The sequence below is a fragment of the Lithobates pipiens genome, unplaced genomic scaffold (genome assembly GCF_037356315.1).
Source record: "Lithobates pipiens isolate NorthernLeopardFrog02 unplaced genomic scaffold, aLitPip1_a1.2 Scaffold_30, whole genome shotgun sequence".
NCBI lineage: Eukaryota > Metazoa > Chordata > Amphibia > Anura > Ranidae > Lithobates > Lithobates pipiens.
Genome location: NW_027507791.1, coordinates 63,100,226 through 63,124,924, shown reverse-complemented (window position 1 = coordinate 63,124,924; position 24,699 = coordinate 63,100,226). Strand labels below are relative to the sequence as shown.

Below are 24,699 nucleotides of genomic sequence, written 5' to 3'. Positions count from 1 at the left end.
GCTGTGCTGGGGTGCAGGCTCGGTTATTATCGGCTATTCCATGTTGTCCATGGTGTGGGAAGCTCCACGCTATCCATCCTGGAACGCGGAAGCTGAAGTGACGTTAGCAGTGCTCGGCAGACATCCAGACATAGTGAAGAACGTACCGGCTACGTGCTTGGGGCTCACAACTCCTTCTACTGGCCAGTAGTGTGAACCCAGCCTAAAACATCACTACATAGCACAGGAGTTGCATAATGCACTAAACAAGAAGTACTAGCCATTGCAAGCAGTATGCTGTTTTACATCCTGTAGCACTGTGTAGTGAAGTTTTTTAAGAAACCAGACCATTATACTAGCTGGAGAGGGCGGCAGAAGATGGGGATCACATAAGGTACAGTACACGCACTGAGGCACAGTGGGTGGCAAGGGTTTTGTGAATTCATCTTTTCATTTTTTATTTATTTTTGTAAAAAAGTTGAACTATTTAACGCATGACTGCTTCATCAGCAGACATTAGGGTCAATGTTTGGCATTCTATGCATAAATCATGTGACTGTGACTTTTGCCATATAAAGTACAAACTCAACGTAGAAACAAAGTACTCTTAGAAAAACATACAACAATCCTACGCAAGGGACCCCTAAAAAGGGGAGAGAGAGAATAGAATCTCGTCATCTCCACCAACCACCAGCCAATGGGGGTCATGATCTATGATCAAGCACCCATTTGTGGTGTGAAACATATCTAAGCCTTGTCTTGTCCTGTTCCTCCTGGATCGATTTGATCCTTTGTGACTAGTTGAATTTGACTGACTTCAATAAGGGGGTCTTAATGGAGTGCAGTCCCCCAGTCATTTTTTTGCTATTTCTATGCTACTTGCAGAGCTTGCACCTGTCTTTTGCTAGCAGGAGGTGTAACCTTGGGATGGTTTGCCTAGAGCGGTGAGTTCTTACCAATGTGGGTCATGAGTATGCAAAATTCAAAATTTTTTTTTTTTTTTATATTTGTATTTAAAATTATTCAAGGAATTCAATAAAGTACCTACAAAGTTTGCAGCTAGAGGGGGAGAGTTACTAAAACTAGAGAGTGCAAAATCTGGTGCAGTTTTGCATAGAAACCAATCCGCTTCTATTTTCAAAGTTTAATTGAACAAACTGAAGTTAAAAGCTGTTTTTGCACTCTCCAGTTTTAGTAAATGAACCCACATTGTGTCTTCTCTCTTTACAGACCTACATTACATTGCATGCATATAAGGATCCATAGATACAGTGGGTTCTAGGCAGATATAGAAGTTGCCCTTATGCTGTTGTATGGAACTTTTTGATAACATTCAGATCATAGGATGATTACAGGTAGAACAACATGATACAGAAAAGTTTTCCTTGCCTATTTTTTAATTTTTATGTCCATGTTCTGTTTGATTACAGGAATTCACAATTGAAATGGTTGAGAAATCCTCCCTTAAGACATCAGTGCTAAGCACTGTTACCCAGCTGCTCCGTCTGAAAGAAGCTGACCCAGCAATGCTGAAACTGAGCCAGGCCAAATATGAAGAGCAGTGGACAGAGATTATTGCCGCATTGCCCCCAATTCAGGAGAAGCTACAACAAGTAAGAACAGACAAAAATTATAATAAGTTAGGTAATCAAAAAATGATGCAGTCGTTGCAGGCAAAACACACAAACCGGGCCACCCATAGAAACTCCTCGGACATACAGCAGCTTCCAAAAAGACACACGTGGCTTGAATTTGGAAAAAATATAAATACTTTGTTGGTTATCAAAATTTCATAAATATTATGACAATACGCTCACTCCCAAAAAAAAGTTAAAATTAGGACAACATTGTCTCTCCAAACCACCTAAAAAAAACATTACTCCAACCTGGTAGATTTGCAGACTCAAGGATCTATGCAATAAAGATCCAACTGGACCCTAAAAAAAATCCCCATCCCACGGGAGAAACACTTTGATTAGTTTGAAAACATCAAAGATTTTATTTTACCATATAGCTGTACCCAAATCTTCTTGGATTTTATCTTTCTGTAATCTGATGTACATTGGCAATTTGATCTTATCAGAATGCATTGAACAGTGCTGTCTAACACCAGAAGCTTCCTGAAGGATGGAGAGAGCAGAACGATAACCTTACCATTGAGTTGCTGCTTCATTATCATGCAAATGTTGGCTAGGAAGGATCCTGGACCAAGCTGCTTGCTCAGCTGCAGCATGGTCCAGGACCAGGCTGTGCATTACATGATTTATCCTGGAGATTCGACATAATATGTTTAATTTACACACACCACTCTTAGCAAAAAAAGCCTTTTATTCCGTGCAGTGGAATTTGTGTTCTAGAGTTATAGAATAACGCATGGCTCATTACTGAGAATAGTGTCTAAAGTCTGGGCTGCAGGCGGAGGGAGCTGTATTTAATTACTGTGCCACAACACCCCATCATATATTATATTATTATGACACCAAAGGGATTTGCTTTTCTTTTTACATATTCTAGTTCCCCATACCTATTGTGTCTGGACTTATTTGTGTGGCTTGTTGAATTTCAGATCTTATAAAATATATATTCTTACACAACCTCTGATAATGGAAATTTTGTTAACTCCACATTACAGCAACTTCTAGAGAAACTTCCTTCTCTGCAAGCAATCCAGGAAGTGATGGATTGGATGAAAAATATCGAGCAGAGTAATGCTGAGGCTGTTCCAACCACTACGTCAGACATTAGAAGTCATCTTCAGAAATATAAGGTAACGATCAGTGACGAGTGGTGTAGAACTATGGTCTGGAAAGTAAAAAAAAAAAGTAAAAACAAAAAGTATTTTTCCTAGGCTTCCCTGAGTCCCAGGCCAGAGCAACCTCTTGCTCCCATCATTCTCCTATTTATCTCACCTGCTGCTGGTCACAAGTGGGAATCAAATTCCTGTTCAGAACCAAAAGGCATTGTGGAGCATAATATGTAATTTTTGTAATTTCTATGGACTTTCAATACATTTTAATTGGAGCAACCCCTGAATGAATTCTTGCTATATATGACCGGTGGGATGGTCTGATTCCTCTGCACCCTACTGATACTGTTGTTTGTTTAAGACACTTGTTTGGTATATATTAAAAAAATGATATATTGTATATAATATTTTATTTATTTCGTTTTTCAATGAAAAATTAAAACATGATAAAGGGTTTCCAGAGCTCTATGGGTTATTCAAAGAGACGGCGTGACAGAGCAGCTTGTTTGACTGAAAGATCCGACTGTGATAAGGGGTGCTCTGCAAATGGATATAGTGGGGCTCTATTAAAACGTTTTAGCTATGCGTGAACTTTAAATTAGGGCCTTGTGCAGCTTGAAGGGCCACAGGTTGGCCAGTTAGCCATGTAAATCTCTTCACTGTAAAGCACTTGTTTGTATTTTCTATGTATTAATTTATTATTGTTGATTTGTTATCGCAATCATTGATTCATTAACAGACACTTCGGAAAGAAATGACCCACAAGCAATGCATTGTTGATTTTATAAACCAGTCGTTGCCACAGCTTAGTGTGGGTGATGTGGAAGGCAAACGATACGAGAGGACAGAATTGGCTGAGCTTCTTGGAACCTTAAATCTACAGTGGAACATAATGCGGGGGGACCTTAACAAGAAGGTATGTTTGTAACATATATTTACTGTCTTTACACTAAACATTTTTCAAAAGATGCTTTCTTTTGACTTATTTTATAGTACACATGGACCTATAAACATCAAGTAAATATATGCTATCACTCTACCATAATTTATAAGCACCAGTAAAGTTTTATAAAAATTTTTATATTTTGTTGAGTGTCTAAGATGATTCTAGGCAGAATATAAATTTTTTTTAATCGATTTTTATTTTACGATTTAATAAAAATACAATATTTTATATATTGTGGGACAAGGAGAAAATAAATAATTTCCACTTGATGGCATTTTTTTTTAAATAGATGTAGAATAGCAGTAAGAAAGACCTTAAACAATTCTTTCTTAAAAATAAAGTTAAAAGATTTAATTTTTTTTTTTTTTTAGCCAACGAGAAGCCCCTTCAAATAGTAAATTCCCCTTATATCATAATCCTCCTCCCTCCACCATTCAGTGTTGTACTCACCTGTCTCAGATCCAGCAAGATATGTGGCCTCTCACATGTGATTTCGAAGGGACCCATTTACAAGTGTGAATGGGGCCCTTTTTTTCATGTTGGGGAAGTGGGGATAAATGGAATAGTTTAGCAAAAGAAAACAAGAGCAGGCCTGACACAATTTCTTCCAATTTTAGTCTATAAAATTCCGTGTGTATGACATTCCACAAAGTCTTTAAAGGGATAAACCAAATGTGCTGGTGTTGAAAAGATGTGCTGCATATCATTTTTGTTTAAATTTTATTTTGTCCTAACATTAGCTATAAAATAAACCTGTGACATACGGTGGGTGCAATTAACAACCCCGTTCTGAAAATGCTAGTTCCTAGGCATTTATTCCTGATCCTTTGACTTGAGTACTTTCTGCAGCACTGACCTGAAACATGCATGTAAGCCAATGAAATCAGAACACCTTGATTCAATTACTTCTAGGTCAGTGACTCAGGATTTATTAAAGCCATATGATCTTTAGATGGCTGCCAGGCAAAGAGCATTTCCTTGGAGAACTGCAATGAGATTTCCTTTCGACATGTTGATTCTTAAGTAATAATCTCCAGTGCCTAACCATACCGCCCAACATTTTGAGATGGGAACGAGGAACACCTATTAGCAAAAGTATGTAGGCATAGGACACACCCCCTGTCATGCCCCCTTAAAGGAGTATTATACAAAAAATGAGTTAAACCCAGTGCTTTTTTTCTTTCTTTAACCACTACTATTCCTTTATACTGGCTTTTCAAATTTACAAATGCAGCAATTTAGAAATTGGATGAAAGGTTTAACATTGAGAAACACTTTTTGAAAGATAAAAATTGCATTTTTTATACAACTATATAGATCAGACCAAAAAGAGGGACAGATGAGGAGGAAAGAGGGATAGAAGGACTTTGTACCAAATCAGGGACAGTCCCTCGAAATCAGGGACAGTTGGGAGCTATGGCCTAACATCTTAGTTTTTGTTTGTTCATTTTTCTTGATTTCCTGTTTTATGTTGTACAGTCTCACTTTTTGCCCATGCACCATCTCTGCTCAGAAGTCACACCAGGATCTGTCACCCCTTCTGTAAGGAAATGTTTTATAAACTGTGCTTACTCTAGCGCTCTGTTTCCCAGATTCAACATGTGGAACAGACCCTTGAGAGCACATCTGACCAGGAGAGCAGGAGACAGTCGGTAAACAATTGGTTAGATGCCCAGCAAGTAAGACTGAACAAATTGCAGAGGCCATCAACTCTAACAGCAGCGGAAAGTGTCTTAGCAGAGTGCTCGGTAAGTGCTGGCAACAGCTCAAGATTTTGTCTAACAATATTGTGGGGACTTCAGAAAGGTGGGGGGAAGGAAAGTTCCCTGCCATTGCCAGATTCAATATATTTTTATGTTTTGTTTTTGCACTTAAAGGCGAATGTGACCACTTTTATATGCAGCATCTATATTCACTTTATTTTGTGTTTAAACTAGAACTATGGCCTCCCTTTTAAAGTGGTTGTAAACCTCAAACAAGAAATATGAACAAAGCATATCCCTCTATTTAGGAGCATTAAATGTAATTTCTGTCTGCTGTTTTCAGCATGAATTACTTCTGACACGTTTTCCTGACGCAAGTGATGGAGGAAGCTCCTTATTGACAGCCTCAGCTCTGTTCCTCTGTACTTTGTAAGGGGGGGGGGAGTGCCCCTTCCCTCCAATCAGCTCACAGTGCTCTCCTCACTGAGCTATGCAGAGTGTAATTTCAGTTCTCCAACTCTTTTATTTTTTATTTTTTTTGACAGCTCAGTCAAACTTTATAAATTCTGGACTTTGAATGTATGTAGAGAAGGAAACGCTGCAGGTACAACTTATGTAGGATGATTTGTTTCATCCCTGTTTACCACATGAGAATAGTCCCTTTACAGGGTATATATAGGGGTTTACAACCACTTTACGTTTTTTTATTTTCAATCATTTTTATTATTAATCATCAACATGAATACAAAGTACAATTCAGAACTGAGACAAGTGATGCCAACAGAAAAATACATTTAACAATGGTACAGCTGAGATATACACATTATAGCTCGGGGGTAGCACCGAGGTCTAGACCATTGTCTTAAGATGAAAGTTCTAGGTGGAGTAAACTTGATCACAATCCGGAGGAACTGGATGTCCTGAAATCTAGGAAGGATAACTAATTGGGTTTCTCCAGGAACAGTAATCTCGGTATTGCGTTGGAAAATTTGTACTGTCTGAGTAACATTTCTTTAAGTGAGAAGAAGTAGAGGAGGAAGATGTGAAGTAAGGAGATAAAGCACTTTACGTTTTTTTATGTTTTTTGTATTTGTGTATCAAATGAAAGAAGTCGTACTTGCACTGCCCAAGAAGAAAATATTGCATAGACCGTATAGAAGAAAAAAATAACATTCCACGGGTTAGATGTGACATATCAGTCTGAAGGCTTTTGTCAAGTCATATAAAACAACAGTTTGTAAAGTAAAAATACTTTAGGACAAAGATGTAGTATGGAAGCCTTATGTCATAGCTGAACAGGTTTGTAAAGAATATGTGACCTGGATATTGGCATTACACACATAATTGCTAAAGGTGTAAGGCGCACTTTAATTAAGACAGTATTGCTGGTAGGACCTGTGTACTTTTTGCGTGTACTTTTTGGAAGTAAAAGGGCAAGCAAGCTTTCCGTGCCTAGATTTTCACTTGATAAAAGCGACTCTCCATTCGGAGGCTGAAGCAAGAGATTACTTTAGCTTGAGCATAGGGCAGACAAAGCTACAATTGTTTGAAATGGTCTACAGTGGATATTTTGTTCCTTCAGGAAAAAACACTGGTTGTTTGGAAGATAAATGTCAGCAAAATGTTATTGTGTGTTTTTATTTATTCTTTAAACCATATGAACTCTTACCTATAAAAAGTTTGTTGCTTTTCTGAACTTAACAGAGAATGTAGATTACATTTAAAGGTATATTTTGGCTTATTTTTGCGGAGTACACATACTTGATTATTATTGGACATATCGCTTAAAGTGAACTGTATGTAACATTCGCATTAATCATCTGAGACAATGTCTTGCACAGTTTTGTAGAGCCTACTTAGGATAGCTTCCATAAGCCACCACCAGGAGCTAAATAGTACATAGGTAGCTGGGCATCTTCACATCGTTTACTGCAGTTTCCATCTTGAAAGGGTTAACACTGTGGGACTGACACCATCCACTGGTGTCATGCTTTGTTTCCCACCATGCAGCGTTGAGGAAGCATCTTCCTCCTACCAGTACTGCTTGGCAATAGACCCTGAGGAATTTCGATCTGTTACTGCTGCCTACCTACACTGACCTTGGTTACCTCTGGCTATCTGACCCTCACTTGATGCAGCTGTGCGAATTTCGTAACTACCTGAGGTCTTGCCTTGTACCCTGAGCTTTATATTGCCTTACCGACACATAAGGAAGGGAACAATCCCACAGTACTGGGTACCCCCAACTCCCACTTTTCTTCTTGTTGTCTTTTACTTCTAGAGTCTGTTTATTTTTCAGAGTCTTCATTAGCTCTGTCAGACTTTATGGCCCAACTCAGCTAGTTATTTGCTAACTTTGACTGCAGAGGGCCCAAGTGCCTGCACCTTCTCCCGTAGATTCTGTATCTGATTTGCCTGCAATCCTGGCAGCCTCTGGGCAATTGGCTGTTAAGATTCTTTCTAATTTGGAGTTGCTCTGGTCTTTAGCTGACAGCTTGCCTCCGAGGAGTTGCCATTTTGTTCCCTTATTACCAAATTAAGAGACTGTTTTGGCTCTTATTGATGCAGTGTTCATTATTATGAAACTGGAGCATTAGCCTGTTAATTGTACTAGTGCTGTTACCAGTTTTGGGTCATTTTGAGGACAGAGATTAAAAATGCTCTGCCAAGATATTTGCTTCCCACAACGCTGCTTGGCCTTGTACCCATCTAATGAGGAAGAAAAAGTGGTCTGCTTCCACTGTATGTCCTGCATGTTCTGCCTTAACAAAGTGACCACCATACTGGTGGAGGATGCACAGGCCTTTAAGGACCCAAATGATGAATGGTTTGAAGCCCCCTCTATTGCTCTGCTCTTGCTGGCAGGCCTGGCTGTTCACCACATCTTGGCTGGGACCTTGCTTTGCAAAGCCCTGGCTATCTGGCCAAAGTCCCTTTAAAACAGACCTACTGCTTGAAACATTTGAAGTAAATGGGTGTAACATAAAGTAGACTTTCAGTCAAATACTAACTATACAGAAACCTGCTCTCACCCATATTCTAATCCTATTCTAACTACCCTTTAAAGGAAATATGTCTATACTACCTATTATGAGGGCTTCCTGTATGCAGCGGCAGTATTGGAGGCTTTAGCCCTGAATCTGGGGCCCATAGCCCCAAGTCTCTGCAGGGGTACCCGAGGGGAGGGGAGGCTCCCTGGGGACCCTGATGTAAGTGGGGGACTCTCTGGGGAGCCTGATTTTAAGGGGATGGCTCTCTGGGGACCCTGATTTAAAGGGGCTCTCTGGGAACCCTGATGTAAGTGGGGAGCTCTCTGGGGACCCTAATGTATGGGGAGGCTCTCTTGGGATCCTGATGTAAGGGGGGGCTCTCTGGGGACCCTGATGTAAGGGGGGATCTCTGGGGATATACACACACTTCTATTACTGTATATACACATGTGTATGCCTGCCTAAGCGTATGACTTTCTTTACTATGCTGTTATGGGCTCTAGCCCCAGATCTTTTGTAGACCTAGCAATGCCCCTGCCGGTCCAGTTACATAATTGGCTCCCAGAAGAGGCTTCAGTGTAGAGGAAGGACAGCTGACAACAGATTCCCTATAGTAGGGTGACATCATTGTTTGCAATCTATCCTCTTCAGAGAAGCTGGCCACTGGAGAGGTTATGTTACCAGCAATCAGAATAGCCAAGTATACTCATCTTTCCTTTACAGGGTAGTTGGAATAGGCTTAGAATGGGGGTGGAAGCAGGTTTAGGTAGAGTTGGTATTTGACTGCAATTCTTCTTTAAAGTGTTTATTAACCCAATATTTAATATTCCTGATATATCAATATGTACTTGTGTTAAAAAGTATCCTGTTATTTTATTTTTTTGTTCTTCCTTTTGACTGAAGATCCTTGTGACCCTGCCAGTCCCCTTTCTTTTCCATTTCAAACTGGCCACACTAGACATAGAAGCCTATTCATTCCAGTGTGGTCAGTTTTCTGACTGTGCTTCAAAAATAGCCTACCTGTGCTCCAGTGGTCAGACATGTGTTGAAAAGCTGCCCTGCTCAGTTCTTTATTGGATTTATCAGTATATTGTTCCATCTCTGCCTCCTGCTGACAACCCCCTTTCCCCGCAGTCTCCACCCCCACAAATGTAAGACCCTATTTAGCTGAGAACAGAGGGTATGTGATCACATTAAAAGAAAACTGTATTAAAAAAAAAATACCGGTACATATATTCAAAATGAATGGGCTCCCAACTTCTCTGAAGACTGACCTGCACCTTTTTTGGCAGCACACTGCATGCACATCTATAATCTTGATGCGCACGGGTACCATTTAGAATTAATACAAGCTAGTAGTGTGGCTTGCCATGCCTTGCAGTAATGCAGGCATTAAAGTGTATGTTCCTGCAATGCAATAGTGGGAACTGAGCCTTAAACTAAAATTGTGACTGCTGCTGGAGGTTTCCTGTTTCATCTCTCGCATGGGTCACCTGTCGTTAGACATGGGGAGGACACTTTGGTAAAAACCGCTGAACTGCAGAGCTCATGTGTAAAAACGTCAGAGCCACATGGCCTTTGAGGGAAAACGTATCTTCGGATATGCTCTAAATGCGATTATCAAGGATGCTACTAATTGCAAGAGAACCAATCTTTCTCAGCAGAAAAAAGCCTAAGGAACAGACTGCAAAGTCTTCTCCCTCCTTGTCAGTTAAGAAATGTCCTTTTCCTTTCTCTACTCCCACACCATCCACTTCCAAACCCTAACCCCTCCCCCCAAATTTGACCACCAGAAAGGTCTGAGGCTCAAGGTCTACCAAATCCCTAGGCAAACCCTTAATACTAAGAAGTATGCAAGTGTGACCCTACGTTTCAGATGGGGCGAATTTTCTAAAGCTTAACTTTGGGATAAGCAAATGAGTCATGTGTATTCTTACTCGAATCTTGGTGTGCTTTGTGTATGTTTTCCAGATCTGTGCAGTAATCCAGTGTGAAACTTTGCCTCAGTGTGGAAAATTCCTCTAACAAAGACTAGTCATTGCTGTTCTTTTTTTCTTGTGCAGGGTGGTTGGTCTTGTCACTATCCTGCCTGTAATTTTCAGCAGGCAACCTATAGTGGGTGGGTCATGTTTGGCCCCTCCCACAGCTCTGCTTTCTGCACTGTACAGCACATTGGTGATGTGATGTCACTGCTACTTTAAAGATTATATCTGATTTTGTAAGGGCATTTGGTGCACACAAACTGGATTTTTATCTTTTGTGTTTATTGACGAATGTATCTAAATGGAAGTTTTTGTGCATTGAGTTCAACTTTAACCTTTGAGGACCCATGGAGTTCTTGCATCTTAAACACATGGGTGAAGATGTTGGTCTCCAAGAGATACAAGCTGTACCCATCTTTCCAGTGCACTATCATTTCTTATGCTTTGCAGTGGGAGTCCTACAGCATCAGTTCATGGCCCTGCCCTTTGGCCTCTCATCCTCTCCTCAGGTGTTCACCAAGGTGGTGGCCCCAATACCAGCCTTGCTCCAATGTCAAGGCATCCCCAATGTGGGATACTTAGGCTACCAGCTTTTGAGAGAAAGGTAAGTGCAGGCTCTGTTGGACAATGTGCCTTTTGACTGTCCAAATATATACAGTATTCTTGACTTTCAGAAAATTTTGTTGGAACAAACTCGTCGTTTGGAGTATTCCAGTATTCTAGTCCTGGGCAAAGCACAGGCCAGAAGGTTTGTTTTTCCCACAGAAGAAACTTCAGACTCTTCAATCTTCGATTCAACCTCTATAGTCCAGGAGTCATCCAGCTCCCCACTTTGAGTCTTTGGTCTGGTCTGAAGGTAGCCTCCTTCAAGATAAGTCCATCTGCTAAGTTTTACTTCTGATTTTTACAACACATTCTGTCATTGTGGAATAAGTCTGTTGGTGTCAGCTGAAGGTAATATGCCCCACTGTTGGTGTCAGTGGAAGAAATGTTACCTCATCGTTGGTGTAAGTAGGAGGAATAAAGCCTTGCCTCATTGGAAAGAACAGTGCCCCAAGGGCCGGAAAAAGGCAAGCAAGGAGCCACAGTTTGGAGACCACTGCTCTAGACTATACGGTGCAAAGTTTTTAGCCAACCATTATGTCATTTTCCATTGAGTAACTGAAGTAAAAGCCTCTATTTTAAACTGTAACCATGTATATGATATTTACAAGAAATTGATGGAATAGAATGGAAAAAGATTATTTAATATTTCAAGTACTGCCTATTGGAGTGAATATTGGTGCTCATATAATCATGTGAATGTAAGCTACTAACAGCAAACTGGGGCATGATATAACTAAATACAGAGATCGGTGATGTGCTGTAACATATGAGCAAAAATCAGGATTTGGCAGAAACATACTGTAAAATCTTTTACCTATTGTTTACTGGACATTTTTTCTACTACTGGTAACTCCATAAATAGAGGGGGTGAACTAAACAATAACTGTGTGATATTTCCTGGTGGTAGTGGTACGATAAATATATTGGTAAAGATGGGTTTTTAAAATAATAGATATGGTAGAGCAACTGTTGTGGGTTGTGCATATTATATTATTGTCACTTTAAAATATTCACTTGATCTGCAGGAGCTGGAAGCACAAATCAAGACCAAGTCCAATGTGCTGGAGGAATTGGAGAGGAGTGGACCACCAGCAGGGGATCACAGTGTATTCCAGCAAGGTTTATTGACATTAGAAAACCTGTTGAAGAAGAGAAATGCTTTTACTGGCCAGGTCTGTATCTCCTTATCAGACTTGGTAGAAAGGAGCTATGCACCCAGCAGAATAGCTCAAACATAGTGAATCATTATGTAGTTAGTACTGTCTTATTCATGTCTACCTCACCTTTCAGAAAACAGGATGGGAATGAGTGAGATGTCCTATGCATCACCTAGCTATCATAAAATTAAATGGAGCACATGCATGCTGGTACAACTTTTTAAAAAACAAATGTACTTGAAAGTTGCGCTTAAACCATAAATCAGGTTCCCCCCAATTTGCCCTTTCTTGCCCATTAAAGCATACCTAAATCCAAAAGCAAAAATTTAATATAGTCAAGCTTACCATTCCATGTAATGGCGACATTCATTTTTATTTCAAGCATTTTCCTTTATTTTGACCTGGGGATTCTGCCAGTAATACACTTTCTATCCTAAGGTAACAATACTCACTCACCCTTCTGGGCCAGGACAGTAGAAATAGGATAAGGCCACAGAACCCCACCCTACTCCTAATGTCCATAACACAGAAGGGCATGGTTCTGCATTCCTCTGAGCTGACTAAGAACAATATAACTGATAACAGCACAGGAAATCATCAGTTCCATTATCAGGCATTTTGGAAAGTTATTGCAGGGGCATCTGTTAAGGGGTCATTTTCACATGGTGCACGCCACTCAGAGCCACATCTCCCAACAGTCCTTTCCGTATGTGGGCAGGCTGCGTGAAATCAGCGTAGCACCTTTTTGCTGGAATAGAATCTGTGTATTTATATAACATTTCACTATGTTGTCATCCCTAACAGGAGCTCACCGGATTTTTGGCAGATCAGCAGATTTTTTTTTGTGGGCATTATAGTCAAGAGATGTACTGATCATGGTTTTTATTGTTTAGCATATATATATATATATATCACTTACTTTTTTTGTTTTAACTAAAAGTGTGTGTGTGTATAAATAAATAAATATATATATATATATATATATATATATATATATATATATATTGTAAGGGATCTTCCCGGGGTAGGGTGTGTTTGGACACAGTTCACAGCAGACTTGGACTTTATAAAGTAGACCTTGGCGTTTATTCGTGGTACAAACAGTCCAACAAACAAAGTATACAGCAACACCGTGCTTCTTGTGTATAACAGGAACAAAATAATAACAAAAACAAACAACCTAGCCCGGCTGGGCGCTTACTAACAGGTTCTTCTCACCTATCTGACACTTATAAACACAGCGTCTTTCGCCTGGATATCGCAGGGTGGATTTTAGCTCCAGCAGTGGCTGTGCTTGCAGCTTCCTCAAACACACAGACTGTTCGTTTCCCTGGCTGAGAGCAAACACCTGCAGGCCCGCAGAGCCTTTACCTTCCCAGGCTAATTAGGATCAAAGCTCACCTGATCCAAAACCCAGAACTGGAACGAGGGATGGGGGGTGTGGAATGACAGGTCCCTCTACCAAACCTACCTGCCATTCCATATAAACCCAGGCCCGGCAAGATTAAATAACAACTCAGCAGCATATTGCTGCTGAGAAACTGATCCATCCTGGACTTACCATCTCACACTGTGTAGCAACCTAGGTGAGATGTACACCCCCTCAACCACTTCTCCAGTGACATGTCTACATATCCCCCCCCTCTTTTTCAGACCGGAGGGCTGAGCCTTTTGTCCCCACAGACAACTCACCCTCGACAATGCGTCAGCATTTGCCTGTAATTTCCCTGGCCTGTGTTCCACAGTGAAATTAAAGTTTTGTAAGGACAGAAACCATCTAGTCACTCTTGCATTTCTCTCCTTGTTTAACTTCATCCATGTTAGGGGGGCATGGTCTGTCACCAACTTGAATTTCCTGCCTAGCAAGTAATACTTTAAAGATTCTAGGGCCCACTTCACTGCCAAACATTCTCGCTCCACAATGGCATCATTTTTCTCGGCCGGGGTTAGTTTTCTACTCAAGTACGTCACCGGATGCTCCTCACCATTCACTACTTGTGAGAGTACTGCACCTAAGCCTGTGTTAGAGGCATCTGTCTGGACCAGAAATTCTCGCCTGAAATTGGGGGTAACTAACACAGGTGGTTGGCACAAGGCAGACTTAAGGCTTTGGAAAGCCTTCTCGGCCTCTGGGGTCCACGTGACCATTGCTGTCTCTCCGCCCTTTGTCAAGTCAGTTAGTGGAGCAGCAACTGAGGCAAAGTTCGGCACAAATCTACGGTAATAACCGGTAATACCCAGGAAAGCTCTAACCTGTTTCCTTGTCAGTGGTCTAGGCCAATTCTGTATTGCCTCAATTTTATTTAGCTGTGGCTTAATCAATCCTCTCCCAACAATGTAGCCCAGATATTTGGCCTCTTCTAGGGCTAGAGCACACTTCTCGGCATTTATGGTCAACCCTGCATCACTTATGGTATCCAACACGGCCTGTACCTTACAGAGGTGACTTTCCCAATCAGGGCTAAAAATGACCACATCATCGAGGTAGGCGGCTGAGTAATCCCGATGTGGTCGCAGAATCAAGTCCATCAACCTCTGGAAAGTTGCAGGCGCTCCATGTAAATGGCATCACTACATACTGGAATAGCCCATCAGGGGTGGAGAATGCAGTTTTCTTTTTAGCCTCGCCAGAAAGTGGAATCTGCCAGTAGCCCTTTGTGAGATCGAGGGTGGTTATGTACCTGGCGTTACCTAACTTCTCAATCAACTCATCTACCCTGGGCATAGGATAAGCATCGAACTTGGAGATCTCATTCAACTTTCTGAAATCGTTACAGAACCTCCAAGTTCCATTGGGCTTTGGGATTAGCACAATCGGGCTGGACCATTCACTCTGTGACACTTCAATTACCCCCAGATCAAGCATACGTTTTACCTCGTCAGATACGGCTTTTCTACGTGCCTCCGGTATCCTATAGGGCTTTAGGTTTACTCTGCTTCTAGGCTCAGTTTCAATGTGATGATGGATGAGGTGGGTACGCCCTGGGAGGTCAGAGAACTTGTTTTTGTTTTTCTGTAAAAATTCCAGAGCCTCCTGTTTCTGTGACACTGATAGAGCATCACCTACTTTGACTGGAGGGATTGGTGGTGACAAATTATTAACAGTATTTGTCGCCACCAAGGATTCCCTGTCTTTCCAGGGCTTGATCAAGTTTATGTGATAAACTTGGAAAGGCTTCCTTCTACCTGGTTGGTGCACCTTGTAGTTCACCTCACTGATCTTTTCAACAATTTCATAAGGACCTTGCCACTTCGCTAAGAATTTACTCTCAACAGTGGGGACTAGTATAAGGACCCTATCGCCTGGGTTGAATGTCCTGATTCTTGCGGACCGGTTGTAAATTCTACTTTGGGCCTCTTGAGCTCTCTGGAGGTGTTCCCTTACCAGGGGCATTACAGTGGCTATACGGTCCTGCATTTGTGCTACATGCTCAATAACACTCTTGTATGGGGTGGACTCACTCTCCCATGTCTCTTTTGCAATGTCCAGTAGACCCCTAGGGTGACGACCATAGACCAACTCGAATGGTGAGAACCCTGTGGATGCTTGGGGCACCTCCCTAATAGCAAACATGAGGTAGGGTAATAAATGATCCCAGTCACGACCATCTTTTCCCACCACTTTCTTCAACATATGTTTCAAAGTTTTATTAAATCTCTCCACCAATCCGTCCGTCTGGGGGTGGTATACAGAGGTACGGATGTGTGAGACTTTAAATAGTTTGCATAATTCCTTCATCAGTTTTGACATAAATGGCGTACCTTGGTCAGTTAGGATTTCTTTGGGGATCCCAGTCCTAGAGAACATATAAAACAACTCACGTGCAATTGTTTTAGATGCAGTGTTTCTTAAGGGTACAGCCTCAGGATAGCGGGTCGCATAATCTATGACTACCAAAATATACTGGTGTCCTCTAGCTGACTTTACCACGGGACCCACTAAATCCATGGCAATACGCTCAAAAGGCACCTCTATAATAGGGAGCGAAACCAAAGGACTGCGAAAATGTGACACTGGGGCACTAACCTGACATGTGGGGCACGACTCGCAGTATTTTTTAATGTCATCATATATCGCCGGCCAAAAAAACCTCTGGAGAACCCTCTCTCGCGTTTTGTCAGTCCCCAAGTGTCCCCCAAGAACATGGTTATGTGCCATGTCAAGCACCTGACGCCGGTACGGCTTAGGTACCAGAAGCTGTTCCACAATCTCATCCTTAACCTTATTGACTCTATAGAAAAGATCATTAGTCACCGAAAAATGTGGAAATCTTTTTTCAGCATCTGGTTCCTGAGGTACCCCATTCATAACAGCAACCTGCTCTCTCGCATTTTTGAGAGTGGGGTCCTGTAATTGTGCAGTGCCAAAATTATCCCTAGACACCTCTAAGTCTAGTATATTTTGCTCAGTGGGAGGAGCCTCCTCCTCCCCAGCCAGGACCTGCAAAGGAGAACAATCATTTTCATCCTGCACACTTCTATCATTCACAGGGGACAAAGCAACCCCCTTAGAGGTATCCCCACTCCTTTTGGGGATTTTTCGTTTTTCCCAGAGAGCCCAGAATAATGGAAAATCGCGCCCCAATATTACATTATGCATGAGGTTTTTTTACCACACCCACTTCATATTGTACGGTGCCTTGTTCAGTCCCGACTTTAGCCAGCACTATAGGGTACACTTTTGTATCACCATGTATGCACACAACACTCATATGCTTTTTAGACTCTAAGTCCCCAGCCACCAGGCTAGCATGCACCAAGGTTACGAGGCTTCCCGAGTCCATTAATGCCTCAACGGGAAGGTCATTGATGGTAATATTGCAGATTTGCGGTTCAGTCTCTGGTCCAGGACCTGCAGCACAAGATGGTTCCGCAAACAGCGACTGACGCCGGCTAGCGTCACACTCCATGGGTTCAGTGGTAAGAGGGCAATGGGCCGACACGTGTCCCGCCTCATGGCATCTCCAACACTGGATAGGGCCTGGTCTCTTTGGCAAGGAGTCCTTTTCAGAGCCCCTTAGCCACCCGGGACCATCACCAGTCTTTTGTCCCTGAGACACCACTTGAGCCCTTTTCCCGCCATCAGCACCCCTCCACACTCCCCCAATAGATGGAAGTCTCTTACCAGCTGACGGCACAGATCTGGCGCTCCGGGGAGGTGAAGATGCTGCAGGAACATCACGGAGGTAGTCCTCAGTCGCCTGGAACCTCTCCACAAGGTTGACAAGTTCGTTTGCATTCTTAGGATCACCTTGTCCCACCCAGCGTTGCAGGTCAGTAGGAAGCGCTCGGAGGTAGCGATCCATCACGACCTTCTCTAGGATTTGTGCAGGAGTAGAAGTGTCTGGCTCCAACCACTTTCTTGCCAAATGGATTAGGTCATACATCTGGGACCTCGCTGATTTGTCCAGACTGTAGCTCCAGTTGCGTACCCTCCGGGCACGGACTGCAGTAGTAACTCCTAGTCGGGCAAGTATCTCCTCTTTTAGCCGAGTATAGTCCTTAACCTCTTGCTCACTGAGGTCATAGTAGGCCTTTTGAGGTTCACCTGTTAAATAGGGCGCAATTACCTCTGCCCACTCAGCAGGTGGTAACTTCTCTCGCTCAGCCACGCGCTCAAATACTGTTAGATAGGCTTCAACATCGTCCTCAGCAGTCATCTTTTGCAGCGCTTTCTGCACAGTCCTTCTCCCAAAAAAAATCTCTGGAGCGGCTCCCATCACTGTGGGTGGATTAGCAACCACAGGCGCCTCTCGATTTGCTATCAGGTGCTCGATAAGTTGTTGTTGTGCAGCCATGGACTGTTCATGTCGTCTATTGGCCTCTGTCTGAGCCTGCTGTTGTTGCAAACTCACTTGCATAAACTGCTTCAGCATCTCCTCCATGTTGCTGGACTGTTCTTGGAGTGTAGTTGCAGCTTTCACCCAGGACATCAGCAGCTGTAGCCAAGTCTGTCCACACCGTTGCCCCTAGCAACCGTGTTGCCCGCTACCTCCACCAATTGTAAGGGATCTTCCCGGGGTAGGGTGTGTTTGGACACAGTTCACAGCAGACTTGGACTTTATAAAGTAGACCTTGGCGTTTATTCGTGGTACAAACAGTCCAACAAACAAAGTATACAGCAACACCGTGCTTCTTGTGTATAACAGGAACAAAATAATAACAAAAACAAACAACCTAGCCCGGCTGGGCGCTTACTAACAGGTTCTTCTCACCTATCTGACACTTATAAACACAGCGTCTTTCGCCTGGATATCGCAGGGTGGATTTTAGCTCCAGCAGTGGCTGTGCTTGCAGCTTCCTCAAACACACAGACTGTTCGTTTCCCTGGCTGAGAGCAAACACCTGCAGGCCCGCAGAGCCTTTACCTTCCCAGGCTAATTAGGATCAAAGCTCACCTGATCCAAAACCCAGAACTGGAACGAGGGATGGGGGGTGTGGAATGACAGGTCCCTCTACCAAACCTACCTGCCATTCCATATAAACCCAGGCCCGGCAAGATTAAATAACAACTCAGCAGCATATTGCTGCTGAGAAACTGATCCATCCTGGACTTACCATCTCACACTGTGTAGCAACCTAGGTGAGATGTACACCCCCTCAACCACTTCTCCAGTGACATGTCTACAATATATATATTGTACAGCAATTGCAGTAATCTTACCAGGTTTACATGCATAGGGTCACAATCACAGAGCAAATTATCACAAATGATTTGCTAAATCCAGCTAAAGACTAATGCTGAATATTCATGAAATGACAATCACAGCTCTCCCTCTTAGGCCAGCCATACACAGTCCGACTCTCAACTGGTTAAGCAGGAACAGGAAGAGTTTCGAACCGTTAATAGGCTGAATGTACCAAGTTGATTGATCAACTTGGGTACAAACAGCCTGCCATGTTCTCTTACAATTATCACTAGTGACTTCTATAGCTGCTAGTGATCACTGTCTTCTCCCTGCGGGGAGAAGACCATGGCTTCGCAGGAGGGAATACCACAGCAACACTGTGCTGATGGGGGAATTTGAGCTCAGTGTATGGCCGGCCTTACCCATTGACTTTTGTTTCTTTTTACATTTTGTAGCTTTGTAATTGTTTGTATTGTGATTTGCAGGTTTCTGATCTGAAGACTTCTATACACTCGTTGTTGAGACATTGGAAGACCTACAATGTAAACTTTGAATGTGTGAAGAAAATGTTGGTCAAATTATTGTATGTCGATTGCCAAGCCAAAAGACCCATATCATCATTGAACTGTCTAAAGCAAAATCTGACGATACTCCAGGTACCATCCCTTGTACATCATAAATACTTTGTCACTTTGTGGTCCAAGGAATCCTGTCAGCTGACAACAGGGTGTCAGACACTAATTTTCTCATTGAAAGGGCTCTATATTACTGGTCATGAAATATATATAGATATATATATATATATATATATATATATATATATATATATATATATGTATATGTATGTATATATATATATATATATATATATATATATATATATATATATATCTAGCATAATTAATAGTAAGCCATGAGTTCATTATAGCGTGGTTCACTAATCAAAATACGTCAGTATTTCCTAGTGTGCCCTGTAGGTTACTGTTTATGGGGCAGTCCATGCATTGTAAAAATATCAGGCTTATTAAAGAAGATGAATGGTAAGGTGCCGTAGGGGGACCTATGGGATGATTCATAGATATTTCCAGATCCACTCATTTTCAGCTGGATTGGGTGAGATTCTCCTGTCTGACAATAAGCAGAATAAACTATTGATCATAATGAATAGAAATGTCGTCCTGTTTGCTATTTTTCCCTCTGATAAGCAGTTTTTCCTTCTTCATCTCACTTCTACAGTTCAGCCTAGTATACATGGGCCACATGTCGGGCGGCATCGGCCGGTTCAATAGAAACTGTCCCTCATGTGTACGGCAGCCAGTCCAACAGAAGCTGGCTATTCGGCCAGTTTCAGTTGAAGGGGTATGACCAAAACAGGTCTGCCAACTGGCATCCGATCAGCACTCTCGGCCAAAGGCTGAGAGCACTGGCTGGTGTGTTCTGGCGGGAGGGCCGTCCCCATGTCACAACACAATGACTTGGCAGGGGAAAATTGATGCATAGTTAGTATAGTGGCTTGCCCCAAGCTCTTAATTTTTTTTTTTCCATTCAGCCCTCTGGGTTTAACAAAAAAAAAGTGTGTACCAGGCTTTAGGCTGTCCATAGATTTTTTTTGATATGCCAGAGGGCTGATTTTACAAAAGTAAACTGATTTCCCCATTCACACAAGTGAGTTTGAAAGAGGAATGCTCCCAACGGGGACTCATCTGCTGTCAGAATACACTGATCAGCGCTGCAGCCACTGCGCAACATTTTCCAATGCTAGATCAACTTTTGTCATGTGAGAATGGCCATAGATGGATCAAAATTCGGCCAGTCCCTGCCGAACTGTCTGATTGTTTGATCCATGTATGGCCAGCTAAATCTGTATGCTTGACAGCCAGTCAGACAAAGCTTTATGTGGCACTGAAACTCTTTGCACAAGTGCAGTCAGAGTTGGCTTCCAGGTCTTATTTGAAATAGGATATATCTGATGTGTTTTACAATGCTTTGCACATCCGCATTGTTTTTTTGCACTAATGAATACCCCCAAAGCAACATGTGATCAATAATTTGTATAAAGCCATAACATCAGGTGAGTAATCCTCAGGCATAGGCAAAATTCTATATTGAAATATATATGTGTGAAAAATGTAGTGTTTTAAAGGGTAAGCCCAATGCTTAGAATGTATTCTCTGTTCCTTAGTCCACTCAGGAGGAGGCTGAACAACATGAGGATAACTGGTCCAAAATAAGAGCTGCTCTTAAAAGCATGGAAGGTCTCTGCAGCCCTTCAGCCATTGCCATTCTGGGACAGGATTGTAAAGAAGCTGAAAGCAGGTTAGTGGTTTTTTTTTTTTGTGAAAATTTGAGTTTACCAAGTGCCATAGAAAGTTCTACCTGGACCACATAAACATGGGTCTTTGTTTCTTGGCTGCTGGTGGTCAAATGGGCTGACCAACTACCTGTGCGAGGAGCTTTCCAAATCCTTATTGTAAACTAAAAACCAAGCTGTCAAGTCCATTCCAGAGCAGAGTACCTGAACTGGCAGATCGGATTTGATCGGTCTTTTGCTTTGTCATTGAGGTTTGTTTCTCCTGTGTGGAATTGAGCACACCCTATTGACTTCCAGTATATATATATATATATATATCACTTATCATACAGGTTATGTACTGGTTAGCCCAGGTGGAAAGCAAGTAATTTGGTTACTTTTGTGGAAAACCCAGTTTCTTGCTCTGCCCAAAGGACTTTTGTTGCACCTTACTGGACCTTCTACTTATTTTCAGGAGGCATTGTAGATGTTCATGGTATTGTAGATGCTGGAATGTGAACCCTCTCTGACCATTTGATATACCTCCCAGGGACTCTATCGGTCAGTTCTCTGCTTGGAGTTCCTGCGTTTGTACACCTGCTGTGGCTAATATTATGGATTCCCAATCTCTAATTTAGATTTTTGTATTAATTTTATTTTTCAAATATTGCATCAGGAATTTCTAGAACACAGAAGGGTAAATGAGAACAGCCAAAGCTCCCATATGGACAAAAAAAAATAATGAAATTGATGTCATTGTTGCAATATCCAAGAAATATAGAAAGACTCAGTGAGGCTCAAGGCTTGACCTATAGCTAAAATACTGCTGCCGGGTGGACTGACCTATAAAGCTACACACACTGTGTTAATCTGTGTTATAACCCCTGTTAGATTTTTTTTTTTATTCGCCATCTGTGCCCCATTTCAGAGATTTCCCTTCACATCCTGTCCTGTAGCCAACCAGGAAGTGAGAGGTAATCCCTGCAAATTAAGGGAACCCTATGGTGACCCCCAGGTCACCAGTACTAGTGTCCCCATTGGAAAATTTCCTCTCTATTACTTTTCTTAGGACAACCCAAAATTTGTGATTTTCTTTACTTTCACTTCACTTTCAATTCTAATGTTACAGGACAAATTGAGAGGTGAATCTCCTTAACCAGTTCCCTACCACGGTTGGTAGAATAACGGCAGCAGGAACTATTCCTCCCTTCGCGTTGGCGTCATATGACGTCCTCTGCTTCCCGGCATTGTGGAGAGCGTGCGCGTGCCACCGGCCATGCGATCTCCTCATCGCTGGAGACCTGATGCGTATGCCCAGTGGCCGCGTTGTCTGCCAGGCACCCTCAATTGCCCGGTAATAGAGCCAGGATGTGGATCTGTGTGTGTAAACACACAGATCCACGTCCTGTCAGGGGAGAGGAGAACTGATCTATGTTCCTTGTACAGAGGAACACCGATCAGTCTCCTCCCCTAATCACTCCCCTCCCCCCACAGTTAGAATCACTCCCTAGGACACACATTTAACCCCTTCAGTGCCCCCTAGTGTTAACCCCTTCCCTGCCAGTCACATTTATACATAATCGGTGCATTTTTTATAGCACCGATCGCTTTATAAATGTGAATGGCCCCAAAATAGTGTCAAAAGTGTCTGATCCGTCCACCGCAATGTCACAGTCACGATAAAAATTACAGATCGCCGCCATTAGAAGTAAAAATAAATAATAAAAATGACAAATCTATCCCCTATTTTGTAGACGCTATAACTTTTGCGCAAACCAATCAATATACGCTTATTGGGATTTTTTTTTTTACCAAAAATATGTAGAAGAATACATATCGGCCTAAACTTTTTTTTTTTAATGGGATATTTATTAAAGCAAAAAGTAATAAGTATTGTGTTTTTATTTTTTTTCCAAAATTGTCGCTCTTTTTTTGTTCATAGCGCAAAAAATAAAAAATGCAGAGGTGATCAAATACCACCAAAAGAAATCTCTATTTGTGGGGAAAAATAACGATCAAAATTTAATTTGGGTACAACGTCGAATGACCACGCAATTGTCATTCAAAGTGTGACAGCGCTGAAAGCTGAAAATTGGCCTGGGCAAGAAGGGGTTGAAAATGGCCTGTATGGAAGTGGTCAATGTGAGCCCAGGCAGCAATAAAAACTGACAGATGTTCTAATCCCTCTCCACTCTATCCAAATCTAAAAAAAAAAAAAAATGTTTTGCCTTTAGTTATACTTTAATATTGCGTTTGCTACAAATTCAGTTTTCAGTTTAGTTGCTGCAAATTCAGTTTTTTTTAAACTGTACAGGTGGACTCCAGCGATTGAGGAACTTTCTAGTCATCTAAAGTCAGCTAGACATTTACTGCAGCTGTGGGAAGCCTACAGTAACTCCTACCAGAAACACACCCTGGACATGGAGCGACTGGAAGGAAAGTGTCAGCAGCTCCTTTACGCTAAACTCTCGGAAGACAAACAAGCTGACACCCTACAACAAAGAATCCAGGATCTACAGGTAATGAGATTTGCAGCCTAATATTAAAGGACTCGTATATAATATTGCATGATGGGAACATGATTGATTTAGTATAAGCTATGGAAATCTGTGAAATCTGTGAAGTTTTAAATGAGGTCCTAAACTATGGAAGTTGTGTTGAAAAGGGCTAGCACCGGTATCTCTGTAGCTAATCTTCCTCCCATGATTGCTTGTCTCTGGCTCGTTCTGCACTGTGTAGAGGGGGCCACTTTGGTACAAGCCAGGTTTTCTTGCTCTTGTCAAGGTTGCTCCACCATTGACCGGTTGATCTGATAACTTATATGTCATAATATTCATGACACTTGGGCTCAGCTTTCTCTCCAGCAAGGAGTAGCACAGTAGTGACCTCACTGAATCTCACTCCGGATCTGGTGAAACCAGTATTGATTTAGACTCTATACACACTATTAGATTTTCTGCAGATCTGCAAAAATCTGAGGAGAATCTAAGTGTGTATGGGGTCTTAGATTCTCACTCTGTAGAAATACAGCTATTAGGCGCTATTCACACTAATGTGTTTTTGATGAATTTTGCATAAATGCAGGGACATTTTTTAACATGGGTTCCTATGGAACATGTTCACTGCATCAATGCAGTTTTGTGCCTCTGGGTCAGGGACTTTTTTTCCTGCAAAATGCAGCGTTTTGCATGTAATAGACTTCAATGGACCCGCATCAAAAATGCAAGTACCGCGATCTTGCTGCGATTTGCGTTTTGCCTTTTTTTTTTTTTTTTTTCCAGGGGAGGAGGATGTGGGAGAAAATGGAGATAGACCAGAGGAAGAAGTGGGGGAAGAAGATGATAAATGTTTAATAAGACTTGTCAAAAACCATCTACTGTATTTTTTAACACTACACTACTTTTTTTTTGGTGAATAGGTAGGGGTACAATGTACCCGATACTCATTCACATAGGGGGGAGACCGGGATCTGGGGGCTCCCTTGTTAAAGGGGGTTTACAGATTCCAATAAGCCCCCCGCCGGCAGACCCTGACAAACACCAAGCAAGGGTTGTCGGGAAGAGGCCCTTGTCCCCGTCAACATGGGGGCAAGGTGCTTTGGGGTGGGAGGGCGCAGAGCCCCCCCTGCCCCAAAGCACTTACCCCCCATGTTAAGGACATGTGGCCTGGTA

At 42.1% G+C, this 24,699-nt stretch overlaps 1 protein-coding gene across 4 annotated transcripts in view; it reads left to right on the top strand.

Annotated features, from left to right (window-relative positions):
* Nucleotides 1–24,699, top strand: part of SYNE2 (spectrin repeat containing nuclear envelope protein 2) — a 529,925-nt gene that overhangs the window by 406,360 nt on the left and 98,866 nt on the right. For all 4 annotated transcript variants that reach the window (XM_077464352.1, XM_077464354.1, XM_077464353.1 and 1 more), the window contains 8 exons: nt 1,410–1,592; nt 2,612–2,746; nt 3,465–3,641; nt 5,264–5,419; nt 11,978–12,124; nt 19,224–19,394; nt 20,921–21,054; nt 23,343–23,547. In XM_077464352.1, coding sequence (XP_077320478.1) covers nt 1,410–1,592; nt 2,612–2,746; nt 3,465–3,641; nt 5,264–5,419; nt 11,978–12,124; nt 19,224–19,394; nt 20,921–21,054; nt 23,343–23,547 — 1,308 coding nt within the window. The remainder of the gene's footprint in view (nt 1–1,409; nt 1,593–2,611; nt 2,747–3,464; nt 3,642–5,263; nt 5,420–11,977; nt 12,125–19,223; nt 19,395–20,920; nt 21,055–23,342; nt 23,548–24,699) is intronic.